Raw genomic sequence first — 15,700 nt, forward strand, 5'->3', positions numbered from 1 at the left:
TGAAAACCTTGTGAAGACTTACAGAAAACGTTTGACCTCTGTCATTGCCAACAATGGGTATATAACAAAGTATTGAGATAAACTTTTGTTATTGATCAAATACTTATATTCCACCATAATTTGCAAATAAATTCATTAAAAATCCTACAATGTGAAAATTACAGGCCTCTCTCATCTTTTTAAGTGGGAGAACTTGCACAATTGTTGGCTGCCTAAATACTTTTTTGCCCCACTGTATAAATAACAGTAATTTTACATGTTTGTTTTTTTTGCATTGTCAAATTATGTAATTTTGCAATAGAAAGGTCTAGTCTAAAGAAGGCCAGCTTTATTGCTTCTTAATCAGGACAACAGTTTGCAGCTGTGCTAACATAATTGCAAAAGGGTTTTGTAATGATCAATTAGCCTTTTAAAATGATAAACTTGAATTAGCTAACACAACGTGCCATTGGAACACAGGAGTGATGGTTGCTGATAATGGACCTCTGTACGCCTATGTAGATATTCCATAAAAAATCTGCCTTTTCCAGCTACAACATTGTTATTGTTGTAAATGACTTACAACAATAACAATGTCTACACTGTATTTCTGATCAATTTGATGTTGTTTTAATGGACAAAACAAACCGGCAGCATAGCCCAGTGGTTAGAGCGTTGGACTAGTAACCGGAAGGTTGCGAGTTCAAACCCCCGAGCTGACAAGGTACAAATCTGTCGTTCTGCTCCTGAACAGGCAGTTAACCCACTGTTCCCAGGCCGTCATTGAAAATAAGAATATGTTCTTAACTGACTTGCCTGGTTAAATAAAGGTTAAAAAAAAAAAAAAAAAAAAATGTTCTACATTTCCTTTACTTTCAAAAACAAGGACATTTTTAAGTGATCCCAAACTTTTGAGCGGAAGTGTATGAGTGTACGATATCTCTTTAAATCTAAACCCAGATCTCATCCTTACCCTCATTTATCTCTCTATTCCAGGGAGCTCTCTCAGAGATGGCAGCCTTCCCCAGTGTATAAGGCAGCCATATTGGTCAATGTGAACAGTGTCAGTCGGATCCAGCCTGGAGGCCCATCTAGCCCAGCCCTGCAACTCCGTCACCATAACACACACACCAAGCCCAGTGGCAACCAGACCTTCACCCTCCTCCCCGTCAGCAGCAAGCCCCCGTGGGCCCAGTCTTACTTTGCCCAGGGCCACAAGACCGCTCCCTCTGGCAAGATGGCCACCGATGTCCACCACCTAAGGAAGACAGGCAATGGAAGCTTCTATCTGGTGTCCTCTGACCCTCCCCAAACGCCAGGCAATCTCAGGTCCCAGCTCAGCACCCCCAGGTCAGTGTCACACCAGTATGCCTCCACACTTCCCCTCTACGATGACGAGGGATCACAGTGTCCCATCTATGATGAGCCTCCTGCGGACATGGAGGTGGAGGGGGCTAACCTCCATAATGGGCCTGGTGGTCTGTCCCGCCTCACCCCCACACACAGCCTGCAGAAGCTCAGGCTCCTCCAGCACCCTGGCTCCTCTCACTCAATCTCTAGGCACAAGAGGAACCCCTCTGACTACAGTCCTGCTGGCCTGGAGGGCATCAGGCACATGGTCAATGTGGACCCCAAACAGGCCCTTCTGTCCACCTCCGCTGGCCTCAACCGCACCCCCACCCCACGGCTGGACCCCCTCTTGGCCCAGCCCCAGAGGGAGTCAGGGACCCCAGCGATGCCAGGTATCCTGGAGAAGAAGCAAACATGGCGGGCCCTGGAGGCCAGTGTGTTGAGGGCAATGGAGGCTCGCCACAACAGGCAGAGCAGCAAGGACTTCCACACACCTCCAGGGCCCCGGACCACCATCACCTACCAGGACTCTGGCTACTCCACTGGGCCCTCACCCAGCCTGAGGAGGAAGAGCCGGCGGAGGGTGGGGGCCGGGGGGAGACCAGGCTCAGTGGGCAGCAGCGGGGACCTGTGTGCCCTCAACGAGAGGCTGATGTTGGAGATGAGGGAGGTGGTGAGCCGCTCCAACACCATGAGGGAGATGAAGGCTGGAGGCCTGCGGGCGCGAGAAGACGTCCACTCCGCCAGCCGTTTGCTGAGCGGGGTAGGTAATCATAGCATCCCGGCCCTGGCGCCGCTGGAGATGACAGGAAGGCAGAAGAGGACCTATGAGAAGGTGGACAGCCTGAAGAAGAGCATCACCAGCCAAGCCAGCCTCTCCTCACCAGACACCCCCGGATCCCCCTTACAGGTACACATACGCTACGGTGTTCGTCTTTGTCTCGTCTCTGTCACCTGTCTCTGACTGTCTGTGAGAGATTAGATCTGATGAATTGAATAGTTATGGTTTGTCTGCTTGGTTAAAACCCTGACTGGTCGTTATTGTTGTGCTGCCTGTTTATGTAGAACGGTTTGTTTTGTTTGTTTGGATTCTGTCTTGTTTTGTCCCGCTAGGTAGTAAAATTGCTGGTGCCTTTCCAGGACTACTTTCATTGCTAGACTAGTGAGAGCGTCTCAATTGCAAGTTAAAGTTGTGCACACCACAGTAAGGACAGATTAGCTCATTAGGCCTATCATATAACTAGATGAATGTGATTCATTTAATTTTGACTCAGCAGTGTAATATAATATACACACACACTCTCAGGGGGTTGACTTATTAGGCTAGTACAGGTGCACATGATTTGAGTTAGGGGAGCATTTTCCCTCTCATGAACAATTTACACAAGCAACAGTTTAGAGCCATAGCAGATCTTTAGTCTTATGAGCGCTGCCAAATATAATCCAAAACGCCCTCTCAACAACGCACCCCTCTCCATATCATGTGAGTTTCAGTATTCCAGTGAAACTACAGATCCAAAAAGGTAATGATGTTAGAATAAAAAAATATTGTATAAAACAAGACCTGTAAAAATAACTATTAGACTGGACAATGGTAGGAGTGTCAGGCTCAGAGGCCGCACTGGTCCATTACATGGTTCCAACTGGTCAGGAAGGAGGGCCACTGTGTCCCATATGGCACAGGGCTAGAGAGCTGGGTAGGGGTGGGGCTCAGGGACTGGTGCTATGGGGGGTTGGTACTGAAGCAATCACATTTAAACAAATATTGGAAATGGGCCCCTAAGCCTGCTCTTGAATAGTCCACAGACCTGCTGTTATATCATGATACACACAGATATGCACGTACAGAATGCTCACACACACACTTCTGGTTGTTGACTATACCCCTGCATAGCTTTGCCTATATTGTTCTATCATTTCCACTGTAGAGAAGCAGAGGATTTACACATTTTTCAAAATCCAGTGAACCCAAGGGTTTAAAGCCAGCACGGAAATGTGATCGGTTTTAACTGTGTAATCTGTATATACAACCCTGAATGTTTCATATTGAAATCTGATTTTAAGGACTTTGGACATTATTGGCCTCCTTAAATAGAAATGCAGAGTTGAATTTCTACCGTGTCATGGGGCATCTTAAAACAATCTGTATAAAAGAGAGGGAGAATTATAGAAGATATAATTCATACTGTCAACGTTCCTTTGCCTTGTTCAATTTGATCTTAAACAGTGACCCATTCCACTCATTTAAGACCATGAAGTCCATATGACCATAAAGAAGTACTGCCAAACCCAAATCTGGAGATCTACACTATTTAATCAGGAACCCTAATTGTAAATTCCAGGCTCTTTGGCACATTCCAACCCCATATTACATCATGGTCACATTGAAGAAATATGTTTAACATTGTATGTTCAGATAGTAAATTCCTGATTTGATTTGGCCTGGGTTTCTTTTTGTTCCTGGATGTTTCTCTGAGGCTGACCAGAGCTGGATTACTGGTTTGGTTTTCACTGTGAAGGGGCTGTGACTGTGGATAGGGCTCCTTATAGGAAAAAATCCCACTTGTGATCAGATGGTGGATTTGCACATGTAGTGTTGAATCCCACTTGTGATCAGATTTTGGATTTGCACATGTAGTGTTGAATGAGAGGTGGGTCGGGGCAGAACAAAGGTAGGGGCTCCTCACCTGCTCCTGACGAAAAAGGCCAATGTGGATATTGGGGCATTTATGGGTGATGAGGTTCCTTTCCATCTTTAGAGAATTAATGTGCCTATCCTGCACAATTCCCCCTGGAGCCCTCAAAACTGCAGAGCAGAGGAAAGGCAGCTCATCCACATTGAGAAGACTGCAGCTGTGGACATACAGTACATACATACATACATACATACATACATACATACATACATACATACATACATACATACATACATACATACATACATACATACATACATACATACATACATACATACATACATACATACATACATACATACATACATACATACATACATACATACATACATACATACATACATACATACATACATACACACATACACACATACATACATACATACATACATACATACATACATACATACATACATACATACATACATACATACATACATACATACATACATACATACTGCTGCACTGACACTTTCTCTCTCCCTCTCTCTTCCCTCACCCCCTCTCTCTCCTCTCCTCCCTCCTCTGTCTTTCCTCTCTCCTTCTCCTGAAGGTGGGGACCCTGGAACTGAAGGCTCAGATGGACAGCAGGAAGAAAGGTATGGTAGATGGACAAACAGGCTCACTGGGCCCCCACCACCAACTCTCCGTCTCCCATGACAACAGAGAGGGAGGAGGAATAGGAGGCTCCTACCACCAGCTCTCTTACGCCACACTGCGCCAGCCCCCGACCACAGACACCTCAGGCATGGCGGACTGGGCCAGCAAGCACCTGAACATGCACACCCAGGGCCTGTTCCGCCGCCGTGTCTCCATCGCCAACATGCTCTCCTGGAACCGTGGCTCCATCAAGAAGCCCATGCTGGTGACCAGCGACCGCGCTGTGAGGAAGGAGGCCTGTGAGATGTTCAAGCTGGTCCAGGCCTACATGGGAGACAGACCCTCCCGCCTAGACCGCCGTCACACTGCCTTGCTCATCATCACTAAGTGCTGGGGCACGCAGGGCCTGAGGGACGAGCTGTATGTGCAGCTGGTGAGGCAGACCACGGGCAACACCAGCCCAAGGAGCCTGGCTGCAGGCTGGGAGCTGATGGCCGTCAGCCTGGCCTTCTTTGCCCCCTCGCCCAAGTTCCGCTGCTACCTAGAGGGATACATCCAGAGGCACTCGGATCCGAGCAGCGACAAGAAACAGGGTGGGTCGTATTTCCCTGATTCCTCCGTCACTCTGTCTATGGGTGTCATTATCAGCATGACAGGTCTAGTTTGAGGGTTGTGATGGTTTGAATTGATTTTGACCTCTTCTCTTCTGTTTGCTCTTTGTGGATGTTATTAGATTTTCTGAATGGCCCTTTAACCTCTGCCTTCTGGTTTCTAGTGACTCAGTTCATACTAGAGCAGCAAGACATGAAACTGAAGAAGAACTCAAAGTCCAGAAAGAAACGGAAACAGAATACAGATGAAGAAGGTAGGTCTGAGATCACTAAGATTCATGTTTAGTATGGGGGACGGTTTCCAAAGTTGCCAAGGAGAGGAGTCTGTTGAGGAGTGCTGAAGAGAGAGACAAATAATTTGTAATAATTTTCTGTTATTTCCTTATGGGTTAGAAACCATTACAAACCAAACATGGTTCATATCTATCTCACTGCAGATTAAGAATTTGGAGCGAAATATAAATGTGTAATGATATGTGAAGAATTTGGAGTGAAATGGAAATTCATACTATGTCACTTGACTACCATGCTGATATTTAGAGTTTTCCTGGTAGATTATGAATAGTTATGACTAGTTTTCACAAAATACAACAGGAGGTGATAAAAGAGCAGATTGACGACATGGGAGCCATGTTAATGGTTCTCTCTGGCAGTCCCACATTACGTGTCCATCAATGATTTAAGGAAAGCCTAGCCACTACACATTACCCCATTAGGGCAACTCACAATACCAGCCTTGATAGTGTAATCAGCGAGGACCTATACTCATCTTGTGGCATTGATCACACTAGTGAACTCACACACGTTGTACAGCAATGACTGTGCCACCAACCTATACATTGGACAACGTTAGTGACTCATAAACCATGAGGACTAGTTGCCCTTCATGGGTGTGACTCATTGAAGAGGTTTTCAGATATTGGCTGGAATAATGACTTGAGGGAGAGGGCTATTACATTACTCACGATGTGGGCCCACCAGCCAACCACAGGGGAAAGCCTCCTCACAAACAGCACAATGAGAGCTGCTGTCTGTTTGATGGATAGACGGGCTGAAATGAAGGGTGGTGTTGTGACCACGGCACGGAGCAGCTGTGAACAGAGGGGTGGGAGGGAGTCACGTGTGGGAACTGGAGGCCCCTTGCCTGGGCCTGGCCTGGCCTAGGCTTCTCTTGGGCCAAGGCTGGGCTTCTCTTGGGCCAAGGCTGGGCTGAGGCCGGCCTTGCTTACTTGGGTTGAAACACTTAGCTATGAAATGAGACTTTTTATTTTTTTATTTCACCTTTATTTAACCAGGTAGGCAAGTTGAGAACAAGTTCTCATTTACAATTGCGACCTGGCCAAGATAAAGCAAAGCAGTTCGACAGATACAACGACACAGAGTTACACATGGAGTAAAACAAACATACAGTCAATAATACAGTATAAACAAGTCTATATACAATGTGAGCAAATGAGGTGAGAAGGGAGGTAAAGGCAAAAAAGGCCATGGTGGCAAAGTAAATACAATATAGCAAGTAAAACACTGGAATGGTAGATTTGCAATGGAAGAATGTGCAAAGTAGAAATAAAAATAATGGGGTGCAAAGGAGCAAAATAAATAAATAAATAAAATACAGTTGGGAAAGAGGTAGTTGTTTGGGCTAAATTATAGGTGGGCTATGTACAGGTGCAGTAATCTGTGAGCTGCTCTGACAGTTGGTGCTTAAAGCTAGTGAGGGAGATAAATGTTTCCAGTTTCAGAGATTTTTGTAGTTCGTTCCAGTCATTGGCAGCAGAGAACTGAAAGGAGAGTCGGCCAAAGAAAGAATTGGTTTTGGGGGTGACTAGAGAGATATACCTGCTGGAGCGTGTGCTACAGGTGGGAGATGCTATGGTGACCAGCGAGCTGAGATAAGGGGGGAATTTACCTAGCAGGGTCTTGTAGATGACATGGAGCCAGTGGGTTTGGCAACGAGTATGAAGCGAGGGCCAGCCAACGAGAGCATACAGGTCGCAATGGTGGGTAGTATATGGGGCTTTGGTGACAAAACGGATTGCACTGTGATAGACTGCATCCAATTTGTTGAGTAGGGTATTGGAGGCTATTTTGTAAATGACATCGCCAAAGTCGAGGATTGGTAGGATGGTCAGTTTTACAAGGGTATGTTTGGCAGCATGAGTGAAGGATGCTTTGTTGCGAAATAGGAAGCCAATTCTAGATTTAACTTTGGATTGGAGATGTTTGATATGGGTCTGGAAGGAGAGTTTACAGTCTAACCAGACACCTAGGTATTTGTAGTTGTCCACGTATTCTAAGTCAGAGCCGTCCAGAGTAGGGATGTTGGACAGGTGGGTAGGTGCAGGTAGCGATCGGTTGAAGAGCATGCATTTAGTTTGACTTGTATTTATGAGCAATTGGAGGCCACGGAAGGAGAGTTGTATGGCATTGAAGCTTGCCTGGAGGGTTGTTAACACAGTGTCCAAAGAAGGGCCGTAAGTATACAGAATGGTGTCGTCTGCGTAGAGGTGGATCAGAGACTCACCAGCAGCAAGAGCGACCTCATTGATGTATACAGAGAAGAGAGTCGGTCCAAGAATTGAACCCTGTGGCACCCCCATAGAGACTGCCAGAGGTCCGGACAGCAGACCCTCCGATTTGACACACTGAACTCTATCAGAGAAGTAGTTGGTGAACCAGGCGAGGCAATCATTTGAGAAACCAAGGCTGTCGAGTCTGCCGATGAGGATGTGGTGATTGACAGAGTCGAAAGCCTTGGCCAGATCAATGAATACGGCTGCACAGTAATGTTTCTTATCGATGGCAGTTAAGATATCGTTTAGGACCTTGAGCGTGGCTGAGGTGCACCCATGACCAGCTCTGAAACCAGATTGCATAGCAGAGAAGGTATGGTGAGATTCGAAATGGTCGGTAATCTGTTTGTTGACTTGTCTTTCGAAGACCTTAGAAAGGCATGGTAGGATAGATATAGGTCTGTAGCAGTTTGGGTCAAGAGTGTCCCTCCCTTTGAAGAGGGGGATGGTAGCAACACTGACTAAACAGACACCTTGGATAATCTCAGAGATACTTTCTGAACCCATGTGTTGGCAGGTGTCATCACATTCTATGCCTTGTGCTCTTAATCCTCTAATGAGTAGTGATTTTTCACGGGTTCAGTTTGCTTTGTTGTTGCTTCTGCCTTATCAAAACAACATGTTGATTTGGACCACCGCTGGTGTTCAAACCTGCTCTCAGGCTGGGTAAAGAAAAGAACCCAACTCTTTATTTTCTTCCTCTATTGACTAGTGAATTCAGGGAGTCTTGGGGTAAACAGTGTGTTTTCTCAGAGATCAAGAGGGAAAATATCGGTATGATCTCTGTAATTAGGTGTAATTACAGTCAAACTGGGCCAGATTAATGATGGCTGTGAACATGCATGGGAGTCCGTCACCCATTTGCTATAAATCCAGTGGCTTTCAGTTCAGTCTAGGGAACATTCCGGTAAGGATGTTTTTCATCGCAGCACAAAGTTCTCCATCTGAGAGAGAGTTCTCTGGGAAGGAAGGACGATGGACGGGACCCCATGGGTGTGATGGGGAGGCTCGGGGGCAACGGATAGGGGTGTAGGTAGGGATACCTCTGCTCCCTCCAGTGTCCTAAGTGTCTGTCTGATGAGTCACCTGGGACATGATGTGCTGGCTGGTTGGCTGACACCAGCCTCCCAGATTTTATTACTGTACCGTGACAGTTGAGACATGTATGCTCTGATCTCCATATGGCAGAATCACACTGCGAACATGTCTCTTCAATTACCTTCTTGGAAATATCTGACATCTGTGGGAACAAATAGCTTGTCCTTTTAGTGAGGAATTATTTAACATATATGTTGGCTCGGTTGGAAAGTTGCCCACACGATTCCCTCACTGAGAGGATGTATCTGTGAAGGTGTGAACTGCAGCTACAACGAGAGCTGTATTTCCCATGAGTCTCATTCCTCAGTTTTACAGTGGCCCTGTCTTCCTTCTCTCTTTACAGGTCTACCTATCAGCTCGTACGCAAAGTTCTGCTATCGCAAACTACAGAAAGTGGCCGTAACTGGAGGCAAAAAGGTGATTAGAGATATGAGCAGGGAAAGGGGGTGGGGAATGTCAACAGGTGGGGAAGCCTTGGGCAATAGTAAAAAAATGCCTGAATGCAGTCAAAACATAACCCCGCCATGAATTCCCCTCTCTTTTTTAATACCCACAGTGGACTGAACCAATACAGATGTTGATAGAGAGATAAGTCATGCTAAATACATAAATATGGACATTAGTCAGAAACATATTATCATGGAGAGATCCTTAATTGGACAGTCAGACTTAAACATAAAGATAAGACATAGTTATAGTCTATTCCAGATATCATCTTTAATGTCGACAGTCATAGACATAATCATAGACATAGTCGTACATGTACAGTACAAAATGTCCTAGTTGTCACTATCTGTAATCCTCCCCTGCAGGGTCTTCGTAAGCCCACTCTGGAGGAGATTGACCACAGCAGACGGGCCATCGTGACCCCCTCCCTGTTTGGCAGCTCCCTGGATGAGGTGATGGAGCGCCAGAGTGAACTCTTCCCAGACAGGAAGCTACCCTGGGTACAGGTGCAGCTCTCCCAATACGTCATGGCACTGGGAGGGGCCCAGACCGAGGGCATCTTCAGGTGAGACTGACGGACAGGTCAGCCAATCACCTCATTGGACTTGGTGTATTCACCAGGGTTAGGGTGAATTACATTTCAATTCCAGTCATTTCAGAAAGTAAACTAAATTCCAATTCCACATTTTCCTAATTGAAAAGCATTGAAGAGAATTTGAATTTCAGTGTACTTCCTGAATTATCTGGAAATGGAATGGACTCCAACCCTGGTATTCACCAATGAGGTGTGGGGTAGTGTTGTGTGTTTAGCAAGGTAGCAGTCATAAGAGGAGATCTAGACAAAGCAAGTATCTAGACAAATGTATGTGTCAGCCTTGGTGGGTGGTCTCCTGAAGCAGTACAGTTTAAAGCCAATGTTCCCTGTGCAGGCTACTGTACAGAGACAAAAAACAGAGCAAACATTGTCTACCACTGCTGAAGAGCCCCTGGAGACCAGCAATGTTTAATGTGTAGTTAGTCTTTGTTTGGTCTTTCTGTAGCCGATTCAATTCCATACGATTTTAAGGCTCGGACACATCGGCAGCGTTTGCTGGCCAAGAGTACTTCGCATCCGCTTAATCGAATGTCCGGATATCTGAATGGACATTAAGATTTGATTACTTGTTTATTTTTTGGTTACAATGAAAAACTTTGTCTAAATTGAAAATATGATCTAAAGTGATATGCCATGACATTTGAAATGTAATAAAACATTTTTGAATGTAGTTTTTATAGCATGCGTTGAGGTACTGCTGCGCATCGGTATGCTATTTTCCCAACTTCAAATAGCAATTACAGGCGCTCTCCTAACATAGTTTCCACAATACCTAACACAGTATTTGGCCAGGTCGCAGTTGTAAATGAGAACTTGTTCTCAACTGGCCTACCTGGTTAAATAAATAAAGGTGAAATTAATTTAATTAAATAAACACAGATCAATGCAAAATACTCACCAGAAAACCTTTTAGTAACAGAATCAGTTCTCTCATGGCGAAAATCAGACCTCTCTTTCACTGTTGCTGTCAGCCAAACTACTGGCGAAAAGCAGCATGTCCACTGTTTAACTCTGCCGTATGTATTTGCTTCATACATTTGTATTATTATTAAATAAAAATAAAAAACGACTATCCAGATATCCAAAACAATGTAATGATATTATTTCAATAGTAAAATCATTTCAAATGCCCATCCATAGAACAGAGTACCAGCCGTAATTTGCAAACCAATTCTACATGTAAAATAATATCAACCAGCCACTCAACATTAGATTTTTAATTGTGGGGTTATAGTTCCTCCTAGTGGCCTTGCAGTGCAACTGTACTGAAAAATACTGATTATTGAATACTGCTTTTTCTGTAGGGTGCCAGGAGATATCGATGAAGTCAACGCACTTAAGCTTCAGGTCGACCAATGGAGGATCCCAGAAAACCGCTCAGACCCCAACGTACCTGGTGAGGTAGCCTGTACCTCTGTTATCTATGTGTGTGCATGCTCGTGTGCACTAGTGTTAACACTGTCCCTCTCTCTTCCAGCCTCCCTTATGAAGCTTTGGTATCGTGAGTTGGAGGAGCCTCTCATCCCCATGGCCTTCTACAAGCAGTGTGTCAGTAACTATGACGACCCTGTGGCAGCTGTCAATGTTGTCCAGTGCCTGCCTGAGCTCAACAGACTGGTGCTGTGCTACTTCATCCACTTCTTGCAGGTAGTAATCACACAACACTGAACACTACAGCTAATGCACTGTACCTGTCCAGGACAACACTAGACAGTCATCCTGTCATACAACTATTATCATATTCAACCTTGGAGACATGGTCATTGGTCATGCAGTTGAAATGGAACAAATTACTACAAACTTGTCCTTAGTCATTCATTGTCTGTATCATTAATACAGAATATGGTCAATCTTAGTTTCAAGATTCTGTACATACTCTCCCTCTGTCCCTCACAATTCTTCTCCCTGTCCTCCACTAATTATCCCCAGGTGTTTGCTCAGCCTGCCAATGTGTCTGTTACTAAGATGGATGTCAATAACCTTGCCATGGTGATGGCCCCAAACTGCCTCCGCTGCCAGTCTGATGATCCACTAATTATCTTTGAGAACACACGCAAGGAGATGTCCTTCCTGCGCATGCTCATCGTTCACCTGGACACCACTTTCATTGAGGGTGTTGTATAGACTGACTCCTGCCTTCCCTGACATCACATGCCCCATGGTCACAGAGAGATTCACTCTGCTTTTCTGTATGAAGCCTGCCCCACTCCATTGACTGGTCTGAAAGCACGAAGCAGCAACACATGCACATACACTGGAAAATCATAATAAATGTTACGAATTTGTTGTGCTTAATATCCTGGAGTGCATCTTTAATACTGGACATTGGACCCACCCTCTGGTCTACTGTCTGGCTGCAGAACAATACATACTGTATGTGCTGACTGCAGAGGAGATATTGTGCTCTTTGATGGAAACCCCACAATGATGACACTCAAAAAGACTACAAATGACTTCACATCATTGGTACCGGTTTTTATCCAGTTCGTTTTGATGACTTTTTTTTTAACTGCATGTGAAATCTAAATATCATTTTGACTGAATGTGAAGTGCTATTATTTCACTGGATATGTGGGCTGTGCATAAGGAGTTTCATATAGTTATAGTTTCATATAGTATAGGACTTTGTCATCAGGAAACAGGGCAACTGACAAACAGACCCGGGGTCCCTGCCTTATTTAAATCTACATAGAAATCATGTTGATATTTGGCCTCTTTTGTCAGGCTGTGTGTGTGTTTTTGGGTGCATGTGTGTGTGTGATGAGGGGGAAAATATATTTAAAATGTCTCATTGTAAATAAGCTTGCCTGTGATGTTTTAGTAGTTGTATTAACAAGAGCCTGCATTAGTCTCAATGCTATGTTGATGCTTTTATCTGAAGTGGCAGAGTACCACCACAGCTATTTTAATATACTGTACAGTCAGAGCCTACGTGTCAAAGTACAAACTGTAAGAAATAAGACCATGTGTTTTGGAGCTTATGTAAAATGCCCTTTTTTAGTGGTCTGTGGAGAGAGTGTTCTGCACTAAAAACCTTCTGGTGTTAAACTGCTGAGGAAGGAGGTTGTAAATGTATACTGTCTGGTACATGTACTGTATGTGTTGTACTGTGTGTATGGGAGATCTATTCAAGGCGATAAACCAATATCTCATTGAAAAGAGGCATAAACAAATGTATAAAGTACTACTGTCACATTTTCTTTGTGGTCTATAGATCTTTTGGCTCAGGTGTTCTGTTACAGCAGTTTTAGTGATAACTGCTCTCTGCTTCCCGGTCTACCTGAAAGTCAGATTTTTACGTGCTCCAAAACTATGGATGGGGCACTCTGGTGATGCAGATAAGACTGTCCCTGAAGGCTTTGCTCATGTAAATAATGCTTGTAAATAGTCAAATCTATGGGTGTATTTTTTTAAATGATCCAGGGTAAAGGTGAATATTCTGTTGCGATAGAGAGAAAAAACAGGTGTTTTTGTTGGTTTTTTAATTACTGTTCATTTCCTTGCTGTAAACTTGCCTTTGAAAATAGTACTGATTCAACCACTCGTGTGTGTGCGTTTATTATGTGAACATAACCTCTGTTGCTCTATGGAAGGATTGTTCATGAAAAATAAAGGTTTGTTTCTTTGTAGAACGGTTATCATTGATTTACTTGATTAAGTATATAACAAAGTTCTCTATTGTTGGTAGAGGGTATTGCCCCATGGTACTCCCTACATTCATGTCTGGTCCAAATGTTTTGTATATCTTTGCTCTGTTTGAGTATTGTCATGAGCTTGGTCCTCCGTTCTTTGTGGTTGTCATGTCATTGTCCTAGAAAAAAACAAAAACATTTTTTTTAACATAATGTAGAGCAGAAGTTGCAGAAAATTAAATTAACAATAAGATTGGGATAAAAACCGTGTCTCTAAATAATAATTCAATAAATAATAGTATGATAAATGTGCTGAGTGATAAGCTGTCAAATAGCCTAGCCTACTATTGATGTCAATTTGCCATTGGAAGTACATGCAGTGTAAACCGACTGTAAAAATAAAACATTAAATAATTGGCTTGTGGTACAAGTCAGAGCCACATACAGTTGTCGCCAAATACATTGGCACCCTTGCACTTCTTAAATAATTCCCGATTTCTTATAAGTTGAGATTTATAAAAATTATTGGATTTTCAACATTACAGAACCAATGTTCTTTTTATAAACTTAAATGTGCAATTATAATTTGGAAAATAATTAAATGGCATGGACAAAATTATGGGCACCCTGGAGCTACTACTTGGTTGCACAACCTTAGGCCAAGATAACTGCACACAAACGTCTTGTAGCCATCAATGATCTTGCTGCACATTTCAACAATTTGGCCCACTTGTCAGCAGCAACCTGCTCTTGTTCTTTGATATTTGAGAGGTGCCCTCCACCAACTGATGTTTCAGATCTCACCATAGGATTTGGATGTGACTCAGATCTGGGCCCGGTTAACCAAAAGCATCTTAAGGCTAAGTTCAATGGTTCTAACGATGAACTTAGCCTTAATGTGCTTTTGGGAAACCAGCCCTGGACTCTTTGCTGACCACTCCAGAACAGTCCAGCATCTCATTCCTGAGTGGAAGACTGACAACCTTCAATGCAGACACTGGGTTGAACATTGGATTTAAAAACACTTGATCATCTGCTGATTTCATGATGCCTTGCACAAATCCAAGGCCCCCAGTACCAGAGGCAGCAAATAAACCCCACAGCATTAATTAAACCTCCCCCATCTTTGATTGTAGCGAGGGTTTTATTTTTATTGAATGCTTAATTTGGTCGTCAGTAAACACAGCGCTGATCTGTGTTGCCCAAAATGACAAATTGTATTTAATTAGTCAACAGAACATTTTCCCCAGAATTTAGGCTTATTTAGGTGGGTTTTTGGGAAGTGCAATCAGGCTTTTTTGTGTCTGCTTCAGTAGTGGGGTGTTCCTATGTTTACCGATGACTAAATTAATCGTTCAAAGAAAATACCACCCTCCCTACAATCAAGAATGGGGGAGGTTCGATAATGCTGTGGGGCTGCTTTGCTGCCTCTGGTACAGGGTGGCCTTGAATGTGTGCAAGACATCATGAAATCAGCAGATTATCAAGGTGTTTTGGAGTGCAATGTTCAACCCAGTGTCCACAAATTGTGTATCTGTTGAAAGTTGTGGGTCTTCCCCAAAGTGGGTGGGGTTATATCCTTCCTGTTTGGCCCTGTCCGGGGGTGTCCTCGGATGGGGCCACAGTGTCTCCTGTCCCCTCCTGTCTCAGCCTCCAGTATTTATGCTGCAGTAGTTTGTGTCGGGGGGCTAGGGTCAGTTTGTTATATCTGGAGTACTTCTCCTGTCCTATTCGGTGTCCTGTGTGAATCTAAGTGTGCGTTCTCTAATTCTCTCCTTCTTTCTTTCTCTCTCTCGGAGGACCTGAGCCCTAGGACCATGCCCCAGGACTACCTGACATGGTGACTCCTTGCTGTCCCCAGTCCACCTGACCATGCTGCTGTTCCACTTTCAACTGACCTGAGCCCTAGGACCATGCCCCAGGACTACCTGACATGATGACTCCTTGCTGTCCCCAGTCCACCTGGCCATGCTGCTGCTCCAGTTTAGTACTATTATTCGACCATGCTGGTCATTTATGAACATTTGAACATCTTGGCCATGTTCTGTTATAATCTCCACCCGGCACAGCCAGAAGAGGACTGGCCACTCCACACAGCCTGGTTCCTCTCTAGGTTTCT

At 44.3% G+C, this 15,700-nt stretch overlaps 1 protein-coding gene across 1 annotated transcript in view; it reads left to right on the plus strand.

Annotated features, from left to right (window-relative positions):
- Positions 1–13,578, plus strand: part of LOC124003777 (rho GTPase-activating protein 39-like) — a 51,226-nt gene extending 37,648 nt beyond the window's left edge. The window contains 8 exon segments of the mRNA XM_046312344.1: positions 976–2,239; positions 4,579–5,218; positions 5,401–5,490; positions 9,251–9,324; positions 9,720–9,919; positions 11,254–11,345; positions 11,427–11,596; positions 11,879–13,578. Of these exon segments, the coding sequence (XP_046168300.1) occupies positions 976–2,239; positions 4,579–5,218; positions 5,401–5,490; positions 9,251–9,324; positions 9,720–9,919; positions 11,254–11,345; positions 11,427–11,596; positions 11,879–12,073 (2,725 nt within the window). The 3' untranslated portion in view covers positions 12,074–13,578.
- The last annotated feature ends 2,122 nt before the right edge of the window (positions 13,579–15,700 follow it).

Source organism: Oncorhynchus gorbuscha, linkage group LG18 (genome assembly GCF_021184085.1).
Source record: "Oncorhynchus gorbuscha isolate QuinsamMale2020 ecotype Even-year linkage group LG18, OgorEven_v1.0, whole genome shotgun sequence".
Lineage (NCBI taxonomy): Eukaryota > Metazoa > Chordata > Actinopteri > Salmoniformes > Salmonidae > Oncorhynchus > Oncorhynchus gorbuscha.